General features: G+C 39.4%; 1 protein-coding gene and 1 long non-coding RNA gene across 2 annotated transcripts in view; one reads left to right on the top strand and one right to left on the bottom strand.

Annotated features, from left to right (window-relative positions):
• Nucleotides 1-1,235: 1,235 nt before the first annotated feature.
• Nucleotides 1,236-9,386, bottom strand: LIN7C (lin-7 homolog C, crumbs cell polarity complex component). Its single transcript, NM_001266451.1, has 5 exons — nt 9,337-9,386; nt 4,431-4,549; nt 4,125-4,196; nt 2,146-2,355; nt 1,236-1,598 (listed from the first exon to the last, which is right to left on the bottom strand). Exons 1-5 carry the CDS (start codon nt 9,371-9,373, stop codon nt 1,443-1,445), a joined length of 594 nt encoding a protein of 197 aa, NP_001253380.1. The 5' UTR covers nt 9,374-9,386; the 3' UTR covers nt 1,236-1,442.
• Nucleotides 9,387-9,468: 82 nt separating this feature from the next.
• The window catches only part of LOC144334556 (uncharacterized), a 151,448-nt gene continuing 134,947 nt past the window's right edge, over nt 9,469-25,969 (top strand). Inside the window, exon 1 of the long non-coding RNA XR_013404519.1 lies at nt 9,469-9,518. This is a non-coding gene — a long non-coding RNA (uncharacterized LOC144334556). The remainder of the gene's footprint in view (nt 9,519-25,969) is intronic.

The following is a 25,969-nucleotide window of genomic DNA, read 5'->3' as shown; positions in this document are numbered from 1 at the left end:
AGATCACAAACATGCAGAAAAAAGCATACTATTCTTCCTGAAGGAATGTTACAAAATGCCCACTCTTTTATACAAGGTCAATAACGATGCCAAATTACTTATATTTTTCAATCCATCATCTTCTAACATTTGTCACTTAAGTTTTTCTTAAAGTACACATGTTCCTGTAAGTTGTGACAGAAAATGAACCTCAACTCTCAGTCTTTAAGACCTCAGTCACAGTCACACACTAATAGCTGCCTTTTAGTAAAATAGTGACATCCAGTGGACAAATGAAATATTTCTCAAATTCCCATATTTGAATCATAAACAAAAGGTGCATCTCTAAATCCAACAATTTTAGTATGAGTTCCTATTTTGATGGAATCTACAGATTCTCATGAAAACATCACATCATAATTTCTATGTATCTTAAATATATCCTCTTTTCTTCCTAAAATCAATTATTTAAATTGAGCTAGTAAGAATGTCTACTCTCGAAGCTAGTGAGGTTAATGGTATTACTTTTCCTTTTTTGCTTCAGCTACTTCCCACCACAAAATAACTGGTTTCTCTCTAGGAATGGAAGGACCAAAATATAGGGGAAATACTGTGCATTTAAATAAAAATGAATAGTATTTAAAATAAATTGCAAAAGATGAAATCTGAACCTGTTTTGCATTTATAATTTGATGTATTGTTGAATATAAATAGGGATGTAATAAGTAATGCTATCGATTACATCCTCTTGCCTCAATGTTCAAATATTAAGAATACATCCTTTAGCAATGATTGTTTCAGTGTTTAAAAACTTACTTTTATAAATCAATATAAATGAATATCCATTATATATTATGCTTAAGTAAAAGTGAAAAAACTTGCACTGGGCTGAGTCATGATTTACCACTGGTTTTGTATATATTGTGTGTGTGTTCAAAGTACAAAATGCAGCAATGATGTTAACATTGACGGTGTAATGAACTGCTGTAGGTGAGACTGTTATGTTTAACTTCTTGGAAAACCTGTAAAGAAATTTCACAGGTTAAAAAAAACAGAGTAAGCAAAAAAAGAATTGGAGAACTTTACTTTTAAATCAGCAGCCAAATGAAGAAAACTTTTCCTTTCTAAAAAAAGATTAAGAATGTAAAAGTACATTTTAATATTAAAAAAGCATTTTAAAAAATCTATAACAACTTTATGACAAAATCTGCATTTGAAAAAGGCCTGTAAAAACAGTAGGACAGAATTGCCCTCATCACCTTTTACTTTTTCTTGTCAGAAAAAAGTGTATGCATCTCTAGAACCATAAATGATGTTAAAATAGGCATTTATAAAATGGCAAGGAGAATTTCATGATAAATTTGTTTGTTTTCTTACAATCATTGGCATTGCAGCCATTAGTAAGTCACAAGGAAAACTTCTCTAGCTAAAATGCAAAATGAAATATCAAGTTTTGAAATATATTAGGTCTGTTGCCTGCGTTTTGCTGATCTCATTTTTTCAAAGCGCGACTCCATTTCTTCTAAGACTTTGGGTGTATATCGCACCACTAATTTAACCTTTCCTTGTGCAGCTTTCAGCAGTTCTACAGCTTTTTCATGATGTTCTCCTTCAACACTCTAGGGGAAAAACAAACAAACAACCATACACTAAGTTTTGAAAGTAACTCAAAATGCAAAAATTATTAAAATATATATAAGGAAGACAGTTTTAATGTTATATTATTCCAACATTATAAAACTAAGAAATAATCCTGCCTTACCATTTTAATCTATATGAAATCCTCTCTTACATATATTCTGTTTATAATCTAAAAACTGGCTTTTAAGTTCCAAATAATTAGCATATCAATCTATATGCCTTATTATGTCAGTAGATCAAGCAATTGCCGTAAGAGTAAAATTAGGGTAGACTTCTGATTTAATGTATTGCCTTTAATAAAGAGCTTATGTCATAAAAATTACATACACTAAGCACTGCTAATTTACACTGCAAAATACACTTACAATGCTTAAAAAAAAAAAGGATCACTGTATTAATAGTACTGCCTAGGATTCCCTCAAGGCATTTCTAAACCACAAGTTTCTTAGGTTTCTCCTATAACTCAAATACGCCCCCAGGTGGTCACAACAGATCACTACAAATAGAAATAAAATTCATCCTTACCACGCCATTAACAGAGAGGAGTTGATCTCCACGTTTGAGGCCCCCATGTCTATCAGCAATTCCACCTGGAATTATTCGAGATATATAGATTGGAGAATTTTGTTCTTTGCCTCCCATAATATTGAATCCAAGGCCCTCTTCTGTTTTTGGTAGCTCAACAACTCGAGGATGAGAATGTCCTTCACTGGCAGCAAATGCAGCAACAGTAGCCTGAAAGCAAGTTTTACGTATTAAAAGTATGACTTTTATTTACTTCGGTTCTTATGTCTCTTTAGCTGAGATTACAGGCACCTGCCACCACGCCCGGCTAATTTTTTGTATTTTCAGTAGAGACAGGTTTTCACCGTGTTAGCCAGGATGATCTTGATCTCCTGACCTCGTGATCTGTCCACCTTGGCCTCCCAAGTGCTGGGATTACAGGCGTGAGCCACCGCACCTGGCCTCTTTTTAAAAACTACTTTTGAGCACGTATTTTTGACGTCTGAATACTCACAAATTCACTGGTGACTCTGAGAAGGTAAGCTAAACAGAAGGTATTTTAGAGATGACAAATGAATAATTCTGAGTTACACAGGAAATGTTATGATTTTTCAGGTCATTCCTAGCCCATCCAGCGCCCAGTCTCAGTCTTTGGTGCAGTCCCATATGCACAGGGCTTGGCAAGCAGACTTGCTGGGCAGATGGACATTATACATGGTAAGGAGGAAAACCCCTCCCCCACCGTGCCAGCAGCCCTGAGCTTTAGATCTGGATTGCCCAACTCCTTCAGGAGCCTCTGTGCAGGACACGACCTACCTATGTAATCAACATGCAGTTGTCCCTATATGTAATCATTTTGGCTTCTACACTATTTGTACCATATACTAAATATCTAAGATGTCAAGAAATAACTCAATAATGAGAAAAAGAGAGGTACATATAGCCAATCTGAATGTTTTTGTTGCTTTAGTTAACTAGTCACAACTAAAAATCCCCATAGAAGATGAAACAGAGCCATATCTTATTTAAAGCTCAAATTTAGACTAATCCAAACTAATTATAAAGTTGAGATTTTGTTTCACTTTGCTTTTAAGGGTAATTGTCTAGTACCTTTTTTTTGTGATGGGTCACAAAAATGGGGAGGAAGAAAGAAATCAAGATTTACTGAATACCCGTTATCTTCAAAGACATCAAGATTTACTGAACACTCGTTATCTTTGAAGAAATCAAGATTTACTGAATACCCGTTATCTAAGGCTCAGAAATTCAGTAGGCTATCAAAGTCACACAACTCAGCAATTAAAACCATGTTTCTCTGGTCTTTTCTACACTGACAAACTACAATCACGTGTTTAAGCATTTGTATTCAACAAAGAATCCACCATTTCCTTCTGAAAGCCAGTAACTATCCATAAACAATTATCTGCTGATGATTAATTTAAGTCACCGACTGCTGGTATTATCCTGTTCAAACCACCTATCATGAATAGTGAGGTCAATACCTAAATTATTTGCGGAAAACAATGGCACAGAAATGCAGATAATGTAAAGAAGAAAGCACAAATCAGCTCGGGGTAGTACCACAGCTCTATCATATGCTATTTGTGTGGTTTGGGGCAAATAACCTCACGCTTCCTCATCAATAAGATGAAGATAGTAATTCATATCTTAAAATTATGATTAGATTTTGTATAATGAATATTATATAGTATCATATATGTAACATATACAACACAATTATATATTGCACGATATTGTATGCAAGTACATTTCTATTGCATTATCTAAACTGCATAACATAGCTTATGTAAAGCTATTTATCATGGACCATTTATGTAAAGCCAGTAGAAACAAATGTCTTCTTAGTACTTGAGAAATTTGGTGTAGCTTGAAAGATACATGTTAGTCTTCAAAGTAAGTTTATTACGAATTTAATAATTGCATATTTTAAACTTCTAATTTATGAAGAATTCTCACTTTTGGTAAACAAAAAAATTTACCTTTGCAGTAGCGTTTGCTCTCACTTCGGGACTGCTACTGATGTCCACAGTCTCATAGACATGTTCATATACCTGTAAAAGCCAAAGTTATATCTCAGAATATACCATGCTTGAGTTCTCTGTGAAGTTAAAATTTCAGGCAAAGTTATGCATCTTTATGTTTTTTCTATCAGAAATTCCAAAAATGAAAGGGATTGGTTTTAACGTTTTCTGAAGTTTTTCTTAAGAAATTTTGAACGCAAATTTAGAGTATTATCTGACCTAATTAACTCAAATTTTTAGTAAATTTTAAAGATGTTTACTCACCTCTCTCACAGCATTGCAGAACTCACTTTGAAGGACTCTTTGCAAAGCCTGAAGTTTCTGTGGTGGTACTTCTCCACTCCTTTGTAGTTTTTCCAATAATTCAATTGCTCTACAAATATCTAGAGTTAAACACACAGATAATTTTCTCGAAGGGTTTTCTCAATGCCTATGTAACAGTGTAGCACTTAGGATTCATTCTTCAAGGGCTAATAATATACAGACAATAGTGGGGAAAAAAGCATTGAATTTGCACATGTGTTTGGTGGGGAGGAGACTGTGCGTGTGTACACACATGAAGAGTGAGAATGTAAAATGTAAGAACACTAAATTTTACAGTAGATAGGAAAAACTACTGAGATTACAGAAGCATAAAGTAAGACCTCGGAGAAACACAGGCAAATTGAACACAAAATACCAAATGTCATCAGAAAGGACTGCGACTCAAACGTGACCATTACATGAACATTGTACTGCTTCAGAAAAGCTAGCAATATTGTCAGAAACTAGTCAACAAAAATTTACCAAATTATCATTATTAGTAACCAAAGCACTGTACGGTACAAGGCACTATAAGCTAGTAAAATCACTGATCATTTCTTGAAAGAAACATGATACACAGGTAGATAACCATTAAAGAGCAGATGCAGTGAGTGGCAGGGACACATTTAAAACAACCGTAAAAATGCAAAAACAAGCAGTACAAATGAACTAAACTGATTTTTTTTCACCTTAATCAACAATGTTAATTCAAACAAGCTCAAACACTTACGTTTATGAAAGAGAAAAATAAAAACAATTAGCTTTGTGACCTTGGGCAAGTTACATGACTTCCTTATGTCCCAGTTTCTTTCACTGTAAAATGGAAATAACAGTACCTTCCATATAAGGGTTACGAGGAAGAGTTATGAGTTCAGTTAACGACTGAACCACACAATACATAAAAAAGGGCTCAGCAAGCAAAAATGTTATGTTACACTGGTACCAATTAATCATAAGAAATACTGGCTGGGCATAGTGGCTTATGCTTGTAATCCCAGCACTTTGGGAAGCCGAGGTGGGTGGATCACCTGAGGTCAGGAGTTCAAGACCAGCCTGGCCAACATGGTGAAACCCCATCTCTAATAAAAACAAAAAAACCAAAAAAAAACAAAAATTAGCCAAGCATGGTGGCAGGTGCCTGTAATCCCAGCTACTTGGGAGACCGAGGCAGGAGAAAGCGCTTGATCCCGGGAGGCAGAGGTTGCAGTGAGCTGAGATTGTGCCACTGCACTCCAGTCTGGGTGAAAAGAGTGAAACTCCATTTCCAAAAAAAAAATAAATACCAACCAAACCAAAAAAACCCTAAGAGGTTGTATACATTTATAGAAATGTATGAAGCATGTTAGGGGATTCCCATTGAGAAGTGCGAGGATAAATGTTATGAATTGAGACATTTTTAGAAGATTCAGGAGGTCAGCTATAATACTGTTATCTCTACTTTTTTTTTTTTTCCAAAAACTGTTTTTGTACAGTTTCTGTACCCCAGGTACTATAGTGCCCAGTATTCCATTACTGCTTTGCTTCCTTTTGACTTAAGTAGAAGATGTTTCTGATTTCATGTTATACTCAAGGACTAGAAATTTTTCTTTATATAGTATGGCCTTCTTCGTGTTTGCAGATAGAAAACTATGAATAAATGCAGTAAAGAAAGATATTTATTTATTTATTTATTTATTTGAGAGGGAGTCTCACTCTGTCACCCAGGCTGGAGTGCAGTCGCGCAATCTCCACTCACTGCAACCTCTGCCTCCCAGGTTCAAGAGAGTCTCTTGCCTCAGCCTCCTGAGTAGCTGGGATTACAGGGGTCCACCACCACGCTTGGCTAATTTTTGTATTTTTAGTAGAGACGGGGTTTCACCCTGTTGGTCAGGCTGGTCTCGAACTCCAGACCTCGTGATCCACCCACCTTGGCCTCCCGAAGTGCTGGGATTACAGGCGTGAGCCATCAAGCCCGGCTGAAAGATAATTTATTTATTTATTTATTTGAGACGGAGTCTCCCTCTATTGCTGAGGCTGGAGTGCAGTGGTATGATCTTGGCTCACTGCTACCTCCGCCTCCAGGGTTCAAGTGATTCTTGTGCCTCAGTCTCCCGAGTAGCTGGGACTACAGGTACCCGCCACCACGCCCACTTAATTTTTGTATTTTCAGTAGAGACAGGGTTTCACCATGTTGGCCAGGCTAGTCTCGAACTCCTGACCTCAATTGATCTGCTCGCCTCGGCCTCCCAAACTGCTGGGATTATAGGCATGAGCCACTGCGCCTGGCCAGAAAACAAATTTTTAAATTTGTGGTAAAGAAAGCTTAAACTTAAAAAGTTAATCAAATGCAATGGAAGCAAATAGACCTTCACCATTCTGATTTCCCATCACCAGAATGACTGATAAATGGGGACTGTTGGTTCATCAATTATTTTGATTTATAAAGTTATAATATGTAAGTCATATAAAAATTTCCAATGAAGAAAAAAAAAACGGAAAAAAATAAAATGCTTTTGACTAAATCTAAAATGTAGCTAACATGTGCTCAAATTTGTGTTTCATTAGATCATAGTTTGATGATTTAGAAGGCACTCTAAATCATATGTGATCAGGTGCTGTATTGTAGTTGTACTGTAGGATTTTCTGCTGTAAGATTGTTGGGAGTGTTTGTTAATAGAGTCTGTTAGAATTGTAAACAAGAATCAGAGGTGATGTAATCTGACTTTCTTACCCTGCTAAATGGCAACGACTAGTACAGCTGTCTCAGTAACTGTGGGGAATTCGTTAGGACCTTCTGCAGATACCACAGATATCAAGATCTGCAGATGTTCAAGTCTCCGATATAAAATGATGTAGTATTTGCATATAACCTTATGCATATCCCCCCTCCATACTTTAAATAATCTCTAGATTACTTACAATATCTGATGCTATGTAAATAGTTGTTATATCACATTGTTTAGGGAATAAGGACAAGAAAAAAATGTACATGTTCTATACAGACACGATTTTTTTCTCTGAGTATTTTCAATCTGCAGTTGGCTGAAACGTGGAACCCATGCATATAGAGGGCTAACTGTAATTCATCCTAAGGGGCTGAGCCTTCTACTGAAGAATGGAAAAGAAGTCTGTTAACAGCAAAAAACAAAGCCATGACTATCAAAACTAAATGCCACAGAAGTTCCACATTTTGTGTTGCATTTAAAAATACAAAGACTGGTCGGGTGCAGTGGCTCACGCCTATAATCCTAGCACTTTGGGAGGCCGAGGCGGGCGAACTGCCTGAGCTCAGGAGTTCGAGACCAGCCTGGGCAACACGGTGAAACCCCGTCTCTACTAAAATACAAAAAATAGCCGGGCGTGGTGGTGTGCGCCTGTAGTCCCAGCTACTCGGGAGACTGAGGCAGGATAATTGCTTGATCACGGAGGCGGAGGTTGCAGTAAGCCGAGATCGCACCACTGCACTCCAGTCTGGGCGACAAAGCAAGACTACGTCTCCAAACAGCAACAACAAAAACACAGAAGACCATCAATATGTTAGAATCTTAACAACTAGCTTTCAAAGAAGAAACCTACTCCTGTTAACACCAAACAGATTTGTTCCCATCCATAAAACACAGTGCTACTGTGCTCAAGAGGAAGATGTCACAGACTTAGGCCTAACTCAGCAAGTCTTCCCAGAGTAGCTAGTCCTCTAAAATGATGCTTTAATTGGCTTAAGGGTAAGAATCTCATTTACAGTGAGACTTCCAAATGGTGAACACAGTAAAGAGCAAATCAGCAACATTAAGTGCACATTTCTTTGTGGGAAGGCATTAGGAAAGAAGTTTTTCTAAGTACAGTAATTCTAAAAATGTGTTTTCTTAGGGAACAATAGTAGTATTTAGACTGTAACTGCAAATGTTAATATGTGCAATATAATTTCAGTCTCCATCCTATAATTTTTTTTTTTTCTTTAACCACAAGTACTCAAAATGTTTATTTGTACTTCTCAGCTCCTATCAATGATTTCTAATGCTGGTGCATGAAAAGCATGCTTGAAATTGTTTGAAATAAAGGATTAGGGACAGAGTGGAATGCTGGAAATCTGTAAAAGGACTGGAAACGCTGGAATGCTGGAAATCTGGTAGGCGCATAGCCAGTTATTTTCACAGGCTTCTCTAAAAAAAAATCACTCAGAAGAGGAGGTTTTATTTTCCTTGACAGTCTGCTCTAGGAAGCAATCAGCCAACCAGTTTGCAATTGTAGGGTTTGCAAGAAATGAAAAACACTGCACCTGCAAGCGTTTTAGCATCTACCACTATTCTGCTTACTTACGTAACCTCCTTCCCAAGACCAAGTGAGTAGGATTGTTTTAAAGCAACCTCTCCATTTCTAGGAGGGGCACAAAAGCTAGCAAATACCCCAACCCAAATACAAGCGATGTTGTGGAAAAAGTAATGAAGGAGTATGTGTGTAAACAAGGGGGAAGGGAGGTTCTATTGAATTGTACCGTGTGTGTTCTCATGTTGTACAGGCATTGAGTGTAGTCTGTGCGAACCGGGTGTGTGACGTTTGCTTTTCGGGTATATGGGTCTCTGAATGCTGCTTCTGCTGTGCCCACCAAGGGAGCGCGTGTGCGGCGTGTGTCTGCGAAGCGGGCAGGTTGTGTTTAGTTGTGCTGTGCTTCGGGACAGTCCGTGTGAACAGAGGAGAGCTTAGAGTAACAGTTGAAATACCGTAAGCGCCCTCACTAAAGCCAGGCACAGAACAACGGTGGCCTCTGGCGCCGGCACAAGGGATAGCCTGGCTCCGGATCTCAGGGCCTGGGTCACTCCTCCTCCCCTCCAGCGACACAGCACTCTCCCAACCCTTCCACCAACCTCGGCCGAGCCTCGGCTGCACTCACCCCTCTCCAGTCGCACGGGTTCCCCTAACGCCGCCATCTTCTCCCTAGCCCACAGACCCACAGGAAATGACGACAGAAGGGCTGAGGTGGAGGGGCGGGGTCTAGAGGAAGCCGGAAAAGTGAGTACCGGCTAGTATCGCGAGATCAGGAGGGTGGCCGAGGGTGTCGCCGGGGCCATCAGGGTAAGGGTACCTGGACTTGCGGCTTTTGAGGTTGGCCTGGCTCCGCTCCTTCCGCGGTGGCGAGGTTCCCCGGCCTCCTAGGGTTGGAAAGAGCTGCTTTCATGACTCTCGTTCCCTGCCTCGGGCTTCCCTTATCCGAATCGCTTCGAACCCTTGGCTCCACGTAGAGGAGTCAAGCCTGGATTCTAGTCCCACCTTGCCCATTAGCAGCTCTGTGATCTGGGACTGTTCTCTTACCCTCTCTCAGTCTCAGTTTCCGCCTCTGTACAACGAGAGGTCCTATCTCTTAGGTCCTTTCAATTTTTAAACTCTGGGATGTGGTGGCAATTAAATATGTAATGACATGTCAGTTCTCAGTTTGTGACAGCATTGCTTTAAATTTAAAAATCCACGGCTTGAATCTTCCCTCCAAATCTGTTTAAGGGTGGAAAGTACAAACAGCATGATAACATATCTGGGTGAGGGAGAGAACAAGGTGCTTTGGTGCACCACAAAGTAACAATTTTATAAGCAGCTGATTCTTATGAAATCTTAACTAAATTAAATATTGTGAAGCAAATAGTATTCTTAATGCATTACAGATTCTTTGAGCCACTCCTGAAATTTTCGCGAACCAAGAAGAATTTTAGTATTTGGATTTGACTAACATTTATCCAAGCCCTTAGTCTGTACTGATACTGTGGTAGGTGTGTTTACATCCAATATTTCAACACTTCATGATGCGACTGTTTTAATAACCTGGTTGCCGCTGGTCCACCCTTTCCATTCACCTTTAGTATTTTCTTCTCCAAATCCATCACGGATATCTGCCATCACTATGCTTCTTTTTTCTCCCCTTGAATTCTGATTTCATCATCACAAGATCTGTTCAGAAACTTTCAATAGTTCTCTCCTGTTTCTTATTTCTAAAGCCTTGCATACTCTGACCCCAACTCATCCAGCTAAGTTCATTTCTTATTACCGCTAAGTGCAACCACCACTTCAGTCCGGGTGGGATAGTTTCAACCATATTTATTCCTGGTTTCAAGTCTTTTTGTTTGTTTAGAGACAGAGTTTCTTTCTGTTGTCCAGACTGGAGTGCAGTGGTGCGATCACAGCTCAAGAGAGCCTCCTGTCTCAGCCTTGCCAGTAGTGAGGACTTCAGGCAAGCACCACCATGCCTGGCAAATTTTTAAATTTTTAGTAGAGATGGGGGGTCTTGCTATGTTGCCCAGGCTCAAACTCCTGAGCTCAAGCAGTCTTCCTGCTTTGGCCTCCCAAAGTGCTGGGATTACAGGTGTGGGCCACTGTGCCGGGCCCCAAATCTTCATTTATGTTGTTCTTGTGTGGAATGCCCTTCTTCATCCCCTCCTGTTCTCCAAACTTTGTAGACACTCAGTTGAACCCATTTCATGGGTCCCTGCTGAAGACATGCCACTTCTACCAAGCCTTTTCTCCATATTGTTCCACTTTTTTGTCCTCTGATGGCCTAAATACCCTGCAGTAACACTCAGGTGCTTATCTCTTACTCATTGTTGTCTTTTTTTTCTGCTGCAAATGTGCTCAAGAAATGTTTATTAAGCACCTAATATATACCAGGTGCCTTGATAGGAATACCAGGTAGAGCAAGACAAATGCAAACATTGCTCTTATTTCTTCAAATATTTTTTCTTTGCATTCTCTTGCTCCTCTCCACTGGTGACTATTGGAGTCGTGTGCATGTACATAGTATACATGTATATTGAGCTAACTGGCATTGTCTCACAGCTCAATGATGCTCTTCTTTTTTTCAAGGTTTTCTTTATGTTTCCTTTTGGATAATTGCTAGGTTTTCATGTTCATTAATCTTTTTTCAATATCTAATATTGAAATCCTGTCCAGTTCATTCTTCATATAAAACATTGTAGTTGTTGCTTCTACCAGTTTGATTTGGGTGTGGGTGTGTGTTTTACATCTTTTATATTTTAACATGCTCAATCTTTTCTGTAGCTTCTTAAACACATAGAATACAATTATAATGACAGTTTTAATGTCCTTGTCTACTAATTCTATGATCTACACTATTTCTGGCACAGTTTCTATTGATTGATTTTTCTCTTCATTACCGTTCATAATTTCCTTCTTCTTGCATGCCTGGACACTTTTTTTTTTTTTTTTTAAACAAAATGGTAGACTTTGTAAAATTCACTTACTTGAAAAACAATTTTGTTCTTTTGGGGTCTGATTTTTTTGTTGTTGTTGTTAGGTGGAACCAATTCAGTCATTTATGTAGGGCTAATTGTATACCACTACTAAGACAGTACCCTTCAAAGTTCCTTACCCCATACCCAATGTGAATTATGTGGTTTTTCTACTTTGGTAGGAACAGGACTGTTCTTATGAACTGGGATTGTGGATTTTTTTGGCTCTTTTCCTTTCCCTGTCTGGTAATTTGTTTCTTCTTCTTTCTTCCTTCTCCTTCTCCTTCTTCTTCTTTCTTCTTCTTCAGATGGAATCTCGCTCTGTCACCCAGGCTGGAATGCAGTGACGCAGTCTCAGCTCACTGCAGCCTCTGCCTCCTGGGTTCGAGTGATTCTTGTGCCTCAGCCATCCGAGTAGCTAGGATTACAGGCACCTACTACCACACCCTGCTAATTTTTGTATCTTTAGTAGAGACGGAATTTCACCATGTTTGGCCAGCTGGCCTCAAACTTCTGTCCTCAAGTGATTCGCCCACCTTGGTTTCCCAAAGTGCTGGGATTACAGGCGTGAGCCACTGCACCCGGGTGGATGATTAACACATGTAATCATCATAAAATTTCAGAATCCCAGGAATAGGTAGAAGATCCTAGAAGTTTCCAGAGAGGATAAAAGTTATATTCTAAGGACTGGAAATCAGAACAAGATTGTACTTCTCCTCAGCAGTACTGGAAGCTGAGGCACAGAGAGCAATTAAATTTTTAGAAAAAAATATTTGCAAACTAGATTTCTATACCCAACTGTATTAGGTTTCTAGGGCTGCCATAACAAGATAAAACAAACTGGGTGACTTAAAACAATAGATATTCACTGTCTCACACTTCTGGAGGCTAGAAGTCAGAAGTCAAGATGTCATGTGCTCTCTGAAAGTGTAGAGGATTCCTTCCTTGTCTCTTCCTCACTTTCTGGTAGTTTGCTGGCAGGCTTTTGTGTTCCTTGGCCTGCAACTGCATTGCTTCAGTCTCTGTTGTCATTATCGTATGTAAATCCGTATAAATAGGTGTATCTGTCGTCAGCTGGAAATCTTATAAGAACTTCCTATTTCAGTATGACCATACCCTAAATTAGTTGCATCATCAGTGACCTCATTTCCATATATAGTAACATTTGAGGTTCTGGGAGTTAGAACTTTAATTTTTTTTTGAGGGGAAGAGATACAGTTCACCCCATAACACCAACCAGAGTATCAATCAGGTGTGAAGGAATAATGAAAAATATTTTACACATGTAAGTTCTAAAAAATGTTAACCTTCCATACATACTTTCTCAAGAGCTATTAGAAAATATGCTCCATCAATAGTAGGAAGTGAGCCAAGCCAAGTACAGTAGCTCACACCTGTAGTTCAAACTACTCAGGAGGCTGAGGTGGGAGAATCACTTGAGCCCAGGAGTTTGAGGCTGCAGTGAGCTATGATTGTGCCACTGCACTCCAGCCTGGGTGACAGAGTGAAACTCCATCTTTAAGAAAAAAAGTTAACTGGCCAGGGGCGGTGGCTTATGCCTGTAATCCCAGCACTTTGGGTGGCTGAGACAGGTGGATCACTTGAGGTCAGGAGTTTGAAACCAGCCTGGCCAACACTGTGAAACCCCATCTCTACTAAAAATACAAAAAGTAGCCAGGGGTGGTAATCCCAGCCCTTCAGGAGGCTGAGGCAGGAGAATCACTTGAATCCAGGAGGTGCAGTGAGCTGAGATTGCACCACTGCACTCCAGCCTGGGCAACAAAGCAAGAATCTGTCTCAAAAAAAAAAAAAAAAAAAAAAAGTTAGCCAATAAAGGTGTATGTAGTACAATAAAAAGAGGATCCAATATAGAAATATAGAGGAGATCAAGGTGATTTCAGATTGATTACTGTATCAGGGTGCCTCACAGAAACAGAACCAATAGAATATATTTAGGTATATAGAAACGATTTATTATGAGGGATTGGCTCAGGAGGCTACAGAAGCCAAGAAATCCCATAATTTGCTGTCTTCAAGTGGGAGACCCAGAAAAGATGCTTTAGTTCCAGTCCAAGCATGAAGAACCAAGGCCTGAGAACCAGAGGGGCCTCTGGTGTAAGTACTAAAGTCTGAGTCTGAAGGCCTGAGAACTGGGAACACTGGAGTCGCAAGGGCAGAAGAAGGATATCTGAGCTCAAACAGAAAGGGCAAATATGCCCTTCCTCTGTCTTTTTGCTCTATTCAGGCCCTCAGTGGATTGGATGTTGTCTATTCACATTAATGAGAGTGATCTTTACTCAGTTTACTGATTAAAATGCTAATCTGCTCTAGAAACTTCGTGACACACTCAGAAATAATGTTTACCAGCTATCTGAGCATCACTTAGCCCAGTCAAGTTGACACGTAAAATTAATCCACCACAACTGTGAAGGGAAACCTAGGGTAGCAGACATGCAGCTGGCAAAGAGAGCAATCCATTCACAGGGCAGGGCAGAAGTGGAGGTGAGGTGTTGCCAAGAAAAAAAAGAAATGTGCAGTTCACCAATGTGGGTGAGCATATTGATAATACATTTCTGCATTTTAGTGGAGAGTTTGGGAATAAAGTGGTGATAGACACATAGAAAACTAAGCAAATGGGAGGAAATAAAGCAATTATTAACTCCAAAAAATACGAAAAAGCCGTGTAATAAAGGAAATATATAGAAGGTGGATCAGCTGCATACAACATATTCAGCAACTTTTACTTTTTTAAAGTATAAACCCTGTAATGCTGTTTGCATTTTTAAAAAGACATTTTAATAAAAATGAAAATAAATAGCAATCACAATACTAAAGATAATATTTGATGTATTTTATTTTGAAATCTTTAATTTGTATTGGCCTCATGTTTTCAGTTTGAAATCTTTGCTCTTGGGAAGGGGAATAAGAAAACTTCATTATAAGCACAATTTGAATGCTTGAAAAGCACAGACTTATTAGGTTTAAAGCAGTGTTTAATGATTAGACAATTTTCATTTAATAGATTTGTAAATCTGCTTTATTTGGTATTTGAATCTCATTGTGCTGTAGTCTGTGGATTTGCTACCCATGATCAGATACTCACCCCTGGTTCAATCAACTCTATCTGGTACAGTGGAAGTAGTGGTTCACCCAAGTCTCTGATAAGTCTGGAGACAGAACATTTTCCCTTAGAAAGGGCTAGAGTACAGCAGGCAATGCATTTGGCCTATCTAATATAGTACATTACATATACATTTGGGAAAAATGTTGCAAATTCCATAAGCGTAGCAGCCTGACATTATGGGAAAAGCACAGGACTAAATGTCAGGAGAGCTGGTTACTTATCATAGATAAGCCACCTTGTGATAGTGTGATCTGGACAATATCGCATTCTCATTCTAGACCTGTTTCCTTATTTGGCACGACAACTGAATAAGATCTGTCTGAGCCAGCCGCAGTGACATCCACCTGTATGCAGTCCCAGTTCTTGGGAGGCTGAGGCAGGAGGATGGAGGCCAGGAGTTTGAGGCTGTATGATTGTGCCTGTAAGTAGCCACTGTACTCCAGCCTGAGCATCACAGCAACACCCTAACTCTTTAAAAAAAATCGGTCAGCATGTAAAAATTACTTGACTCTGTATCAATAAAGTAATTAATATAAATATGTATTTATTTAAATACAGATTCCCTTGAACTTCATGGACTTAACAAATCAGAATCCTTAGGAGAAGGTTCTGGGAATCTGTATTTTAAAAAATCTCTAGTGATTCTGACACAGCTAGCCTGACACAGGGACCTGTGTTCAGGATTTAAAAGATTATTTCTAGGGCCTTTTTCTACTAAAATTCGGTTTCTTTATAAAACTGCAGAGACAAATTATTGAGAAAATGATTTTCATTATAAAAGAATATATAGCTCTTGCATAAAGGGCAGCATTTCTAGCTGATTTTAAATTTTATATCAATTATTTTAGGCATAGGTAAGGAAGAAAAAAGTTTTGGAAACTACTTCTGAGAGGGAAAAATATGCCTCACATTAACCAACAGCCCACTGGTACTTAACATACAAAATAAAAGAATCAACTATTGTGTAAGGAGAGAATCCCAAAATGTTCCTCGTTAATTGAAAATTCAAGAGTATTAGCATTGGGAAAGACCTAGAGAGTCCAGCTCCCTCATTTTATAGAAGAGAATATGGATTGCTGTCCTGCATCTCAAAGGAGGCCATTAGGAGCATGAACCAGGGAAAGCTGGTTTTCCTTTTATGCCTCTGCCAGGTTATTAAATCACCAATTCTCCTAATCAAGAATTGCTCTTTGTGTGGAAGAACTCCTCTTCACCTGTTGCTTCCTCATACTACTTCCTGCCTCAGAGATGTAGAGGAACTTTAAAATTGGAATAGGATGTTTGGGTCTAGACAAATCCCAGTGAAAGCTAAATTATGGAAATTTAGTCTTTGTATAACAAATGAAAACCCTAAGTAGGCTGCCAAGGTATAAAAGCTTTCTTAACCCGAGACATTGCAAATACAACGTACTAAGTGAAAAAAGGAGTGGGTGGGGAACAGTGGGGGTAGAAGGCTGTCTAAAGGGACGCTAGGAAAATGGAAAGTAATATGGAGAAGCAACATGCTCCAAGTGGAGTGTTTTACTATTCCATTGCCTGTTGAACTGTAACACAAATAGGCACTACTACATAAAATAGCTATTTGAAACAGTTATGTCATTGCAGGGTAGAACATTACTCTCAAGTAAAGACTTCTAACAGTAAAATTAAAGTCTCAATCTTCTTTTTTTAACAGAATTCCTCTGATGTACTCAGCAAAGTAAAATTTTGAATAAATTTATTCTTTTATTTGAAGTGAATGATATTGTCAAATGTTAAAGAGCCTGCATTTTAAAATAATTTAAACAATACATAAAAACACTTGGCCTAATTAACTAAACATAACAGTATGGGAAAATCTCTTCAGGAGCACCTTTGAAGGGAAATTTTATCACAGATCTCGGATCAGAACATAGAAACCCATCTGTGAGTTCCAGAGATCTAACATAAACCCTCCTTTTCCTTGTAGGATGAGTTGCAGATTCTATTAAAGTGTAAGGGTTGACTTTTTTAATGTCACTTGTTTCATCATCACTCTGTAGTACATGTAAAGGCACAGATTGATGTATTTTTCTGGCATCTTCCTGACGCACCCTTGCCCTATATAAATCGGTTTGCCAGGATCTTGTCGCTTAAATTAGCCATTGCAAACTCTTGGTCCTGCCAACACAGCCGATTGTGCCAATGTTCTCAGCATCTACTGGCACATGAGCTGTTGCCTTTTCTTTGGCTTTCTGCGTGTACCTGGGGCCATCATCCTTCCTTCACAAGGCAGCAGTCTGGCTTAGTTGTCCCTGAGAAAGACTTCAGGATTGGTTGGACTTACTCTGGCTCTCTTCAGGGCGTGCATCCTGCACAATGTATTTTCAGCCACCCAATGTATTGTTCAGGATTTGTCGTGCACATACTTGCAGATTGGCAGAGGCAACTGCCAGAGATGAGAACCTTTTAAGTTGTTGTCAAACGTCATAAAATGTGTTCCATGATTAATTTTGTGGGCACAGATTGGTTTTTGCACAGAGTCCAAAATTTAGGATATGTCACAGTGACTAAATGGCACCGGCATGCTGAATGAATTTGGAATTTGTTTTGTCAAGTGTGGGAGCAGGCACACAGATGGGCTTTGATCCAGTGGTGCTGCTTGGAATTCTCATTATAGCAATGATGTCACTTGTCACGTGGAGTAAGTGATAATGCTGCCAAATTGTGGAAAAAGCAAGGCACATAGGAAAGTACACAGACCAAGAGAAAGGACTTAGGTAGCACAGTAAGCTTTCACTATCAGATGAATGGACATAAACATTGTTTTAGGGCTGCCAAAAATATGCATAGTAAAAATACAGGCAGAAAGTAAAACTTCCAACCGAAAGGGCCCTTAAAGAAGGGTCCCTGTAATCCAGGAAGTCTTCCCTTCTTAGAGAAAATCAAGTAAAGCAAACACATCCTTGACTTTTATATTAGGCTATGAAAAAAATTTTTGAGCTGCAAGCAAGAGTCTTTCTGCAATATCTAACCAAACCCAAGCCAAAGTATTTTGCTTTATAAAAAAACCTTTGTCTATGAAGAAGTTCAGCAGTCATGCTGGGAAATTGAAAAAAACAGAAACCTTATAGTGGCAAAGAAATACAGTTTATTCTCACCAAGTGTGCACATCAGAATTCTCTGTAGGACCTTAAAAATATATTCATGATGCAGCTAAAGCAGTGCTTAGAGGGAAATTTATAGCTATAAGTGCCTGTATTTTAAAAAAAGAAAAATCAAATCGACAACCTAAATTTCTATCTTAAGACACTTAACAAAGAAAAAACTAAACTCAAACTAAGTAGCAGAAAGGAAACAACAAAAGTTAGGGCAGAACTAGAATAAAATAAAAGCAATACAGAATAGGAAAACATAGAATATAAATAAAAACAATTGAGAAAGCTGATGAAACCAAAATGTGGTTCCTTGAAAAGATCAACAAAATTAACAATGCTTTAACTAGACTAACCAGGAAAAAAAGAGGAATTGCTAAAATCAGGAATGAAAAGGGACATTTCTACCAATCTTACAAGGATAAAAAAGAATATAAGGGAATACTATAAAAATCTCTCTCTCTTGCTACACACACAGTATATACTATATATAACTGAATATATGTAATCTAACATCTAATTTGTTGAAAAATATAATTTATATTTGTCACACAATTCATGCCAGAGGACCATCATGTAAATTTTGATTGAAAAACTCTCAAGTATGGCATGAACATTTGTATTTTCTGAAAATATAAAGGTTTTTGTGACATGTACTTTTTGTTGAGAACCATTGATCTACCACATAGAAGGCATAAAAAATTGTTGAATTACAATTAAATATGCATCAATTAGAATTAGGTATAGCTGCATATAAACACAAAAATCCAGGCTGGGCATGTTGTCTCATGCCTATAATCCCAACTTTGGCATGGTCTCGGCTCACTGCAACCTCTGCCTCCTGGGTTCAAGCAATTCTTCTGCCTCAGCCTCCCCATTAGCTAGCATTACAGGCACCCGCCACAACACCCAGCTAATTTCTTGTATTTGTAGTAGAGACTGGGTTTCACCATGTTGATCAGGCTGGTCTTGAACTCCTGACCTCAAGTGACCCACCCACCTTGACCTCCCAGAGTGCTGGGATTACAGGTGTGAGCCACCGCGCCCGGCTATTCCCAGCACTTTGGGAGGCTGAGGTAGGGGGATCACTTGAGGCCAGGAGTTTGGGACCAGCTTGGGCAACATAGCAAGACCTTGTCTCTACAAAAATAAAAAAAAAAAAATAGCTAGTCATAATAATGTGTGCTTGTAGTCCTAACTACTTAGGAGGCTGGGGTGGGAAGATTGCTTAGGCCTAAAAGTTCAAGGTTGTTGTATACCACTACACTCCAGCTTTGGTGGCAGAGCAAGACACTGCTTTGAAAAAAAAAAAAAAAAAGACTCTGTTTTGAAAAAAAAAAAAAACCTCACAGAAGTCCAAAATAATAGTGCATTTAAAGTGAGTAAAGGAAATCCACAGATAGGTAACTTGGTACAAGTGTGACAGCCCCATAGTATCACCAGGATCCCAGTTTTTTTTCATTTTGCATCACCATCCTAGGACATGGCTTCCATAGTCAAGTTCACTCATAATCTGAGATGGCTGCAGGAATTTCAGTCATTACATGTGAGATGCATGCCAGAAAAAAAGAAATAAGGAATTGCTGAAGGGTAAAAATCACCCTTCCCAGTTGAATAAGCATCATTAAAGCACCCTTTTCAGATGTCCAACATAATATTTTGACCTGTATCTTCTTAGCCAAACTCAGTTACATGTCTCCATCTTACTGCAAAAGAACTAGGAAATAAAATCTTTTATTTTGAATGACAGAGAGCCCAGCTACAAAATCTCAACTCTGTCCCCAAGGAAGAAAGGCAAAATAAATACGGGGATAAGCCTCCAGCAAGCTTTGCCATACTACACCACAACTTCTGGAAATTACCTTTAAACCTAGTTCCTGAAGCATTCCAGGTCAATAGAATTGTTTCCCTTCATTGGAAAGTTTTCAACTTCTTAATTCAAAAACATTTACTAGCAGGTGCTAGGGGAGAGAGGAGAAATGTCAGATGTGTTCATGTCCTTGAGGAACTTTCAGGCAATTTCAGCAATTGGAAACTACACCAATGAGACAATCGGAATGTTATCTACCTGTATGTACCGAAATGCTATGTTTTATGGTTTGGACCACTACTTTATATTTTAAACCTAAAAGCCCATTGTCTGCAAACTGACTCAAACTAAATTGAAATGAGCCACATTACTGTTTCAACCCAAACTGAGTCTGAAAGCTAATATTTACTCAACTACAAACCATTCATTCAGTAGTGTGAAGATTAAACAAGCAAACAAAAAGACCCTCTCCAGATCCTCCAGATCCGTGCCTGCCTTCCTGCCTTCCTGCCTTCCTGCCTTCCGTCCTTCCATCCTTCCTGTCTCTGTTGCCCAGGCTATAGGGCTCTGTCGCCCAGGCTGCAGTGCAGTGGTGCAATCTCGGCTCACGGCAACCTCCGCCTCCCAGGTTCAAGTGATTCTCCTCCCTCAGCCTCCGGAGTAGTTAGGCTTACAGGCACCTGCCACCGTGCCTGGGTAATATATATATATTTTTTTGTATTTTTAGTAGAGATGGCATTTCACCTTGTTGGCCAGGCTGGTCTCAAGCTCCTGACCTCAAGTGATTTGCCTGCCTTGGCCTCCCAAAATGCTGAGATTACAGGCATGAACTACCACACCCTGTTCTTAGTGTTTCTTGTAACTTCCCAGATGCGAACAAAACCTTGCAAAAAAACATTTCAATAATTTTTAGCTTCTCGATCTTCCAACTGATGTGGCCATCAAATGGCTAGTCAGAAGACAAATAGATGAAGAGAACAGCTTTATCAAATCAATTCAAACTATGACCTACTATGGTAAGACGCTGTGCTGGGGTCTAGAGGCACCAGGACTTCATCCTTCTCTCAAACAGCTTACAAACCCATTGGAAGGGGTCAGACATAGAAGTAACCAACAGAAACAAAGGAGATAGCATTAAATATTATTCTGCTCTTGTTGCTTTAGTTGTTGCTGCTTATTGCTGCTCTTGTTGCTTTAGTTATAGGGGTTTTTAACAGTTGCAAAGTGTGGTGGAGTAGTGAGTGGGGAGAAATGATTTCGCACTGGAAGTAACCAGAAAACACATTAGAGAGCAGTGTTTCTCAACCAGGGGCAATTTTCAAGCCCACAGGACATGTGGCAATATTTGGAGATATTTTTAATGGTTATGACAATGGATAGATGGATAGTGAGGGTGAGCGTTGGTACTGGCATCTAGTGAGTAGAGGTCAGAGATGCTGCTAAGCAGTTTTCAATGCATAAGACAACTCCCTACAACAAAGACTTGGCCAGCGTAAAATGTCAGTAGTACCTAGGTTGAGAAACCCTGCTTGAATAAGATGGATACATTGTACAAGGAGGATTAGAATTTTCACAAGTGGATAAATGGGAACAAGAATCCCAGAGACAGTACTAAATGAACAAAGCCCCATGGGAAAAAATATAGGCCCTGTCCAAGAAACAGGAGGGAGGGCTTCAGTGGGATATAGTTTACACAACTGAGCCTGGCGAAGCTGTAAAAGGAAAGGGGGGTTAGCATTTAGATTGGGGCTGAGAGTGCAAGACTGCTAAAGTTTGGATTTTATTCTTTTGGCCAGAGTAAGCCATTGAAGGATTTAAAAAATGGAAGCGATAGGATTAAAAGTGTGTTTTAGAAGTAAAATCAGAGGAAAAAGCTTTGATTCTCATACCAGATTGTAAGAAAGTTCCTTTAAGGGAGTCACCCTTATTTTGGGTGTTGCCTGATGTTTATTAACCTCTGGTTGTTGGAAAATAGCAAAACTGCAGACAAATTCTGCATATTTGGGCCTGGGTTGGATGGGCAGTGAGGAGGTGAGGAAGGCCAAGGGAATGAGAGAGTGGTGCAGTGCTGATGTTTATGCTGTGAGACCCTTCCTCATGGCTTCCAGAACTTCAATAATCTTTAAAAAAAACCTTACTATGCTTGTTGTGCTTGGATTTCTTGTGCAAAATGACTGTATTTGGGTTGATTGTGAAGACTGGGAGAGGAGGTTGGTGACAATGGTGCAATGGTAGCATAGAAGTAATAATTTGGATGCTTCTGTAATGGGCAGTTTCTTCTCCTTGCTTTCAGATCCTGTAGTCCTGCCCCACAGAACTGCTCATGCTTCTCCAGTTTGCCAGTCTGCATCACACCTACATACTCTTCTTTCTGCTTGGCACACTTTCCTTCTCTAACAAGCTTCTGCTCATCCTTCAAGACCCACTTCAAATGTTCCATTTTCTGCTCTGCCCTGTATACAAAATATCAATATTGTATTGTGTTTGCTAAGGTGTTTATTTTCCTCAACCAGAGAGTGAGCCCCTTCAGGGCTAAGAATGGCATTGTAATCATCACTAACTCCAACAGGTAGCAAAGCATATTACCCAATCTCCGTGATCATTTGCCAAATGAACCATGGGTAATAAGGTCAGTGAGTGGCAGAAAGATTGTGACTTTGGGCCTACATAGCCTTACATTTTCTTCTCCTTATTAATTTTATATTTTAAACTTCATCCCCTGGCTTAAACATTTCCTTCTGATAGATGATATTCTATTGGGGAGGGAAGAAAAAAAACAAAATCCAAAGTACAACTTTAAGCCTTGAGTGAATGGGTTAAAATCAGGTTTCAATATGCTTTTTAGAATACTTCCATGTAATTAACATTGACCTGCTTATTAAGAGTCCATTATTAAGCAAACAATTGTAAAAGTCATTAAGAGCATTTCCACAGATCTTAGCTGCTGACTCATCTTGCTAGTTCTCAATAAACTTGACCTGAAAATCTCTCATTCACAGTATCAGGTAAAATGTTATTTTTCTAACCATTAGGAAACATTTACCCTTGGGCTGATTTTTATGTGTTTTTATTGTTGTGGTTAATGTGAAGAAAGTCCTATACAGGAACAGCTGTGCATATGGGTCAATGCCTGGGAATGGTTTAAAGATGCCTTTTCAAAACATCTTCCCCACACTGGGATTATGCAATGCCTCTGTCTCAACAATTAATAAGTATTTCCTTTTGAGTTAAATCATGAAGTATATAGTCACACTAGCTTATTTGGAGACAGGGCAAGACTCTTCTGGCATCAGAAACCCATATTTGGAATGTTGATATTTTGTCTTTTCTGTGTTATTTCATCTTATGTTTTCCTTCAGGATTTAGTAAAATTCTTTATGAAAGTATAAGCTGGCTCAGGTTAGGGGTTTTCACATCTGCTAGGGGGCAAGGTTTAATGGGGGAGCCATTCATCCTAGGTCTGAGGAAGTGGTGAAGATGACACCAAAGTTTCAAGGGCCCCAGAGCCCTGGCAAGGTTCTGGCATGACCCTCATCCCTCATGCCCCAACACTCACAGCCTTTCTACCACAATCTGCCTAAGAGACAATCCAGGACAGTCTCACCACTCTCTTTATCCCATATTCCAAACTATGAGGTCATTCCTAATAGTCTAGATCTACATCCTGTCTGTTTATTCTCTATTCTGACCCCATTGCCCATTTCCCACTTCCACCCGTTTTCCGTGCTCTGTGGCCCATCATCGGCAAAAATCCTCGTGTTCTCAGCCTCTTCTCTTAGTGTCTCCTACACATTATTTTTTTTAACTGAAACCTGGACCTCTGAGTCCTGCTTTCTTGTAGCCTGGTTGAGTGGTGCTTGTTTTCTGTCCCACACTCCTTTGAGTTAAAGCAGGAAGCCTATAACCATTCCATCTTCCTTTAGGATAGAGTATGACTCTTGTGAGATCAGAAACACATAGCCTATATTTGGAATGTGAATTTGAGCAGAATTCTGGACTTAGCGGTGGGGAGATGTCGCCCTGGTTTTTATTGCTCCTATCAGACCAAGTTCTCTTCTCCCTTGGTGTGAAATTTAGACATCATTACCAGCTACCCTTTCTTATTGCAGTCATCTGCTGACTTTGGGTTACTTTTCACGTTCCTTGAAGATGTAAGCTCCCAGCTCATCCTCATTGTTTGTGACAATATGTCTGTCACAATTCCTAGATGATCATTTCAGCACTCTCTGGCATCTGAGTCCCTTGATCTCTTCTCCTATATGATTTCATTCTCTTCCAACCTCAGCCACTGATGCTCATGGAATGAGCCATTCATAACCTCCCCTCAACTTTGTCCTTGTCAATAATTCCTCGTCTTCCATAATCTCCGTCTCCCATCCTAGAACTAACCAGGTCCAACCCTGCTTAGTTTCTGAGATCAGGCAAGATCAGGCATGTTCAGGGTGGTATAGCCATAGATCAAAATCTCAATCTCAAGCATTCTATACTAGGCCCACCACCTCATATCTTTCCAACTCACTGTCCCTCACATCCTTAAAAATCCTTTGACCTAACACTGAATTTGTCCTACCGTCTTTCACTCTCCTTTACATCCCGTGTATCCTTACCTCCTTATCCATCTAGATCTTATAGTCTATCATAATCATCACTCACTTTATACAACTGTAACTCCCTGGAGCCTCTTTCGTGTTTTTTTCCTTCTTTGGAAAACCCCCAGTCCTAGTTATTTGCAGCCCTTTTCTTACTCTGCATCTGTTTTCTGGTTGCTGAACTTGGCTGGAGGAAAGTACCCAATCTACTGCTTGGTATCACTTTAAACTCATGAGCCCCCAAATTTAAGTGGGCCCAGCAATTCTAATTCATTCAAAGAGTTTGTGAATTCTTGCTTCACAAACACGATATCAAACTTTCTGCTCTCTCCTCAAACTTTTGCCACCTCTTAGTTCTTTATTCTCAGCTGATGGCCTTCGTTTCTTTTACACGGCAAAAAAAAAAAAAAAAAAAAAAAAAGAAAGAAAAAAAAATCAGAAGAGACCTTCCACATGTGGTTCCCATCACTTCCTCCAAATCTGCTTGTATCTTTGCCTGTGTCCCCTCATCCATTCTGTCCTCTGAGGAACTGTCCATGGGTCTGTCCAAGGCACAGCCCTCCTATTGTACACTAGGTCCCAGGATCTCACATGTACTCAAGGAGAGCACTCTAGCAGTTTTACTCTAGCCATTTTGGAGAGGCTCTCTCTTCCCGTTTTGTTTTTGTTTTTGTTTTGAGATGGAATCTCGCTCTGTCACCCAGGCTGGAGTGCAGTGGCGCGATCTTGGCTCACTGCAACCTCCACCTCCCGAGTTCAAGAGATTTTCCTGCCTCAGCCTCCCAGGTAGCTGAGATTACAGGCATGCACCACCACTCCTGGATAATTTTTGTATTTTTAGTAGAGACGGGGTTTCGCCATGTTAGCCAGGCTGGTCTCAAACTCCTGACCTCAAATGATCTACCCGCCTCGGCCTCCTAAAGTGCTGGGATTACAGGCATATGCCATGGCGCCCAGCCAAGGCTCTCTCTTCTTCCTGATCAATTTATGTCCATCAGTATATAAACATGCTTTATTTCTATATTAAAATACTTTCCCTTGATCTCAAGCTTCCCTGCAGCTACCTTTGCATTTTTATCTTCTTTATAACAAAACTTCTTCAAAGTATTGTCCATACTTGTAGTATCCATTTATGCTGTCTTATTCTCTCTTCAATAACTCTAAGTAGACTTTTATCTACACCATTCCACCAAAACAGCCCCGTCAGTGTTTCCAGTGACTTCCACATTGTCAAAGGGAATTGTCAGTTCTTAGTCCTTATCTCACTTGAAACAATTGATCACTGACTCCTTGATACATTTTCTTCACTTGATTTCTAGGATATCATCCTCTCAAGTCTGAGCACTTAAAATGTGGCGAGCTCAAATAGAGATGTCTGAGTCTTCTATCAAAATCTTCACTGACTTTATTGGGTACTGTCTCAATCTTTTTAATGGTTTCTCTTACTTGGCTTCTTAATTTTGGAGGACCCTCAGAATTCTACCCTAAGACCTGTTCTTTGTCTACTCTCACTCACTAGATGACCTCATTTGGTCTAATAACTACATACTAATAAATACATATTATCGGTGCTGTCCCATAGAAATATAATGCAAGCCACATTATAGATAGGTGAGTCACAGATATAATTTTGAATTTTCTTTTTTTTTTTTTTTT

The sequence above is a fragment of the Macaca mulatta genome, chromosome 14 (assembly GCF_049350105.2).
Source record: "Macaca mulatta isolate MMU2019108-1 chromosome 14, T2T-MMU8v2.0, whole genome shotgun sequence".
In the NCBI taxonomy this organism is placed as follows: domain Eukaryota; kingdom Metazoa; phylum Chordata; class Mammalia; order Primates; family Cercopithecidae; genus Macaca; species Macaca mulatta.
The sequence above is the reverse complement of the archived record's forward strand: the minus strand, read 5'-3'. Positions and strand labels throughout refer to the sequence as shown.

Excerpts from the sequence above, each read along its gene's own strand:
- LIN7C (NM_001266451.1), bottom strand. The coding sequence starts at position 9,373 with ATGGCGGCGTTAGGGGAACCCGTGCGACTGGAGAGGG. Across the intron at positions 4,550-9,336 it reads ACCCGTGCGACTGGAGAGGG|ATATTTGTAGAGCAATTGAA; the intron begins GTGAGTGCAGCC and ends GTTTAACTCTAG. Across the intron at positions 1,599-2,145 it reads TCCTCTCTGTTAATGGCGTG|AGTGTTGAAGGAGAACATCA; the intron begins GTAAGGATGAAT and ends TTTTTCCCCTAG.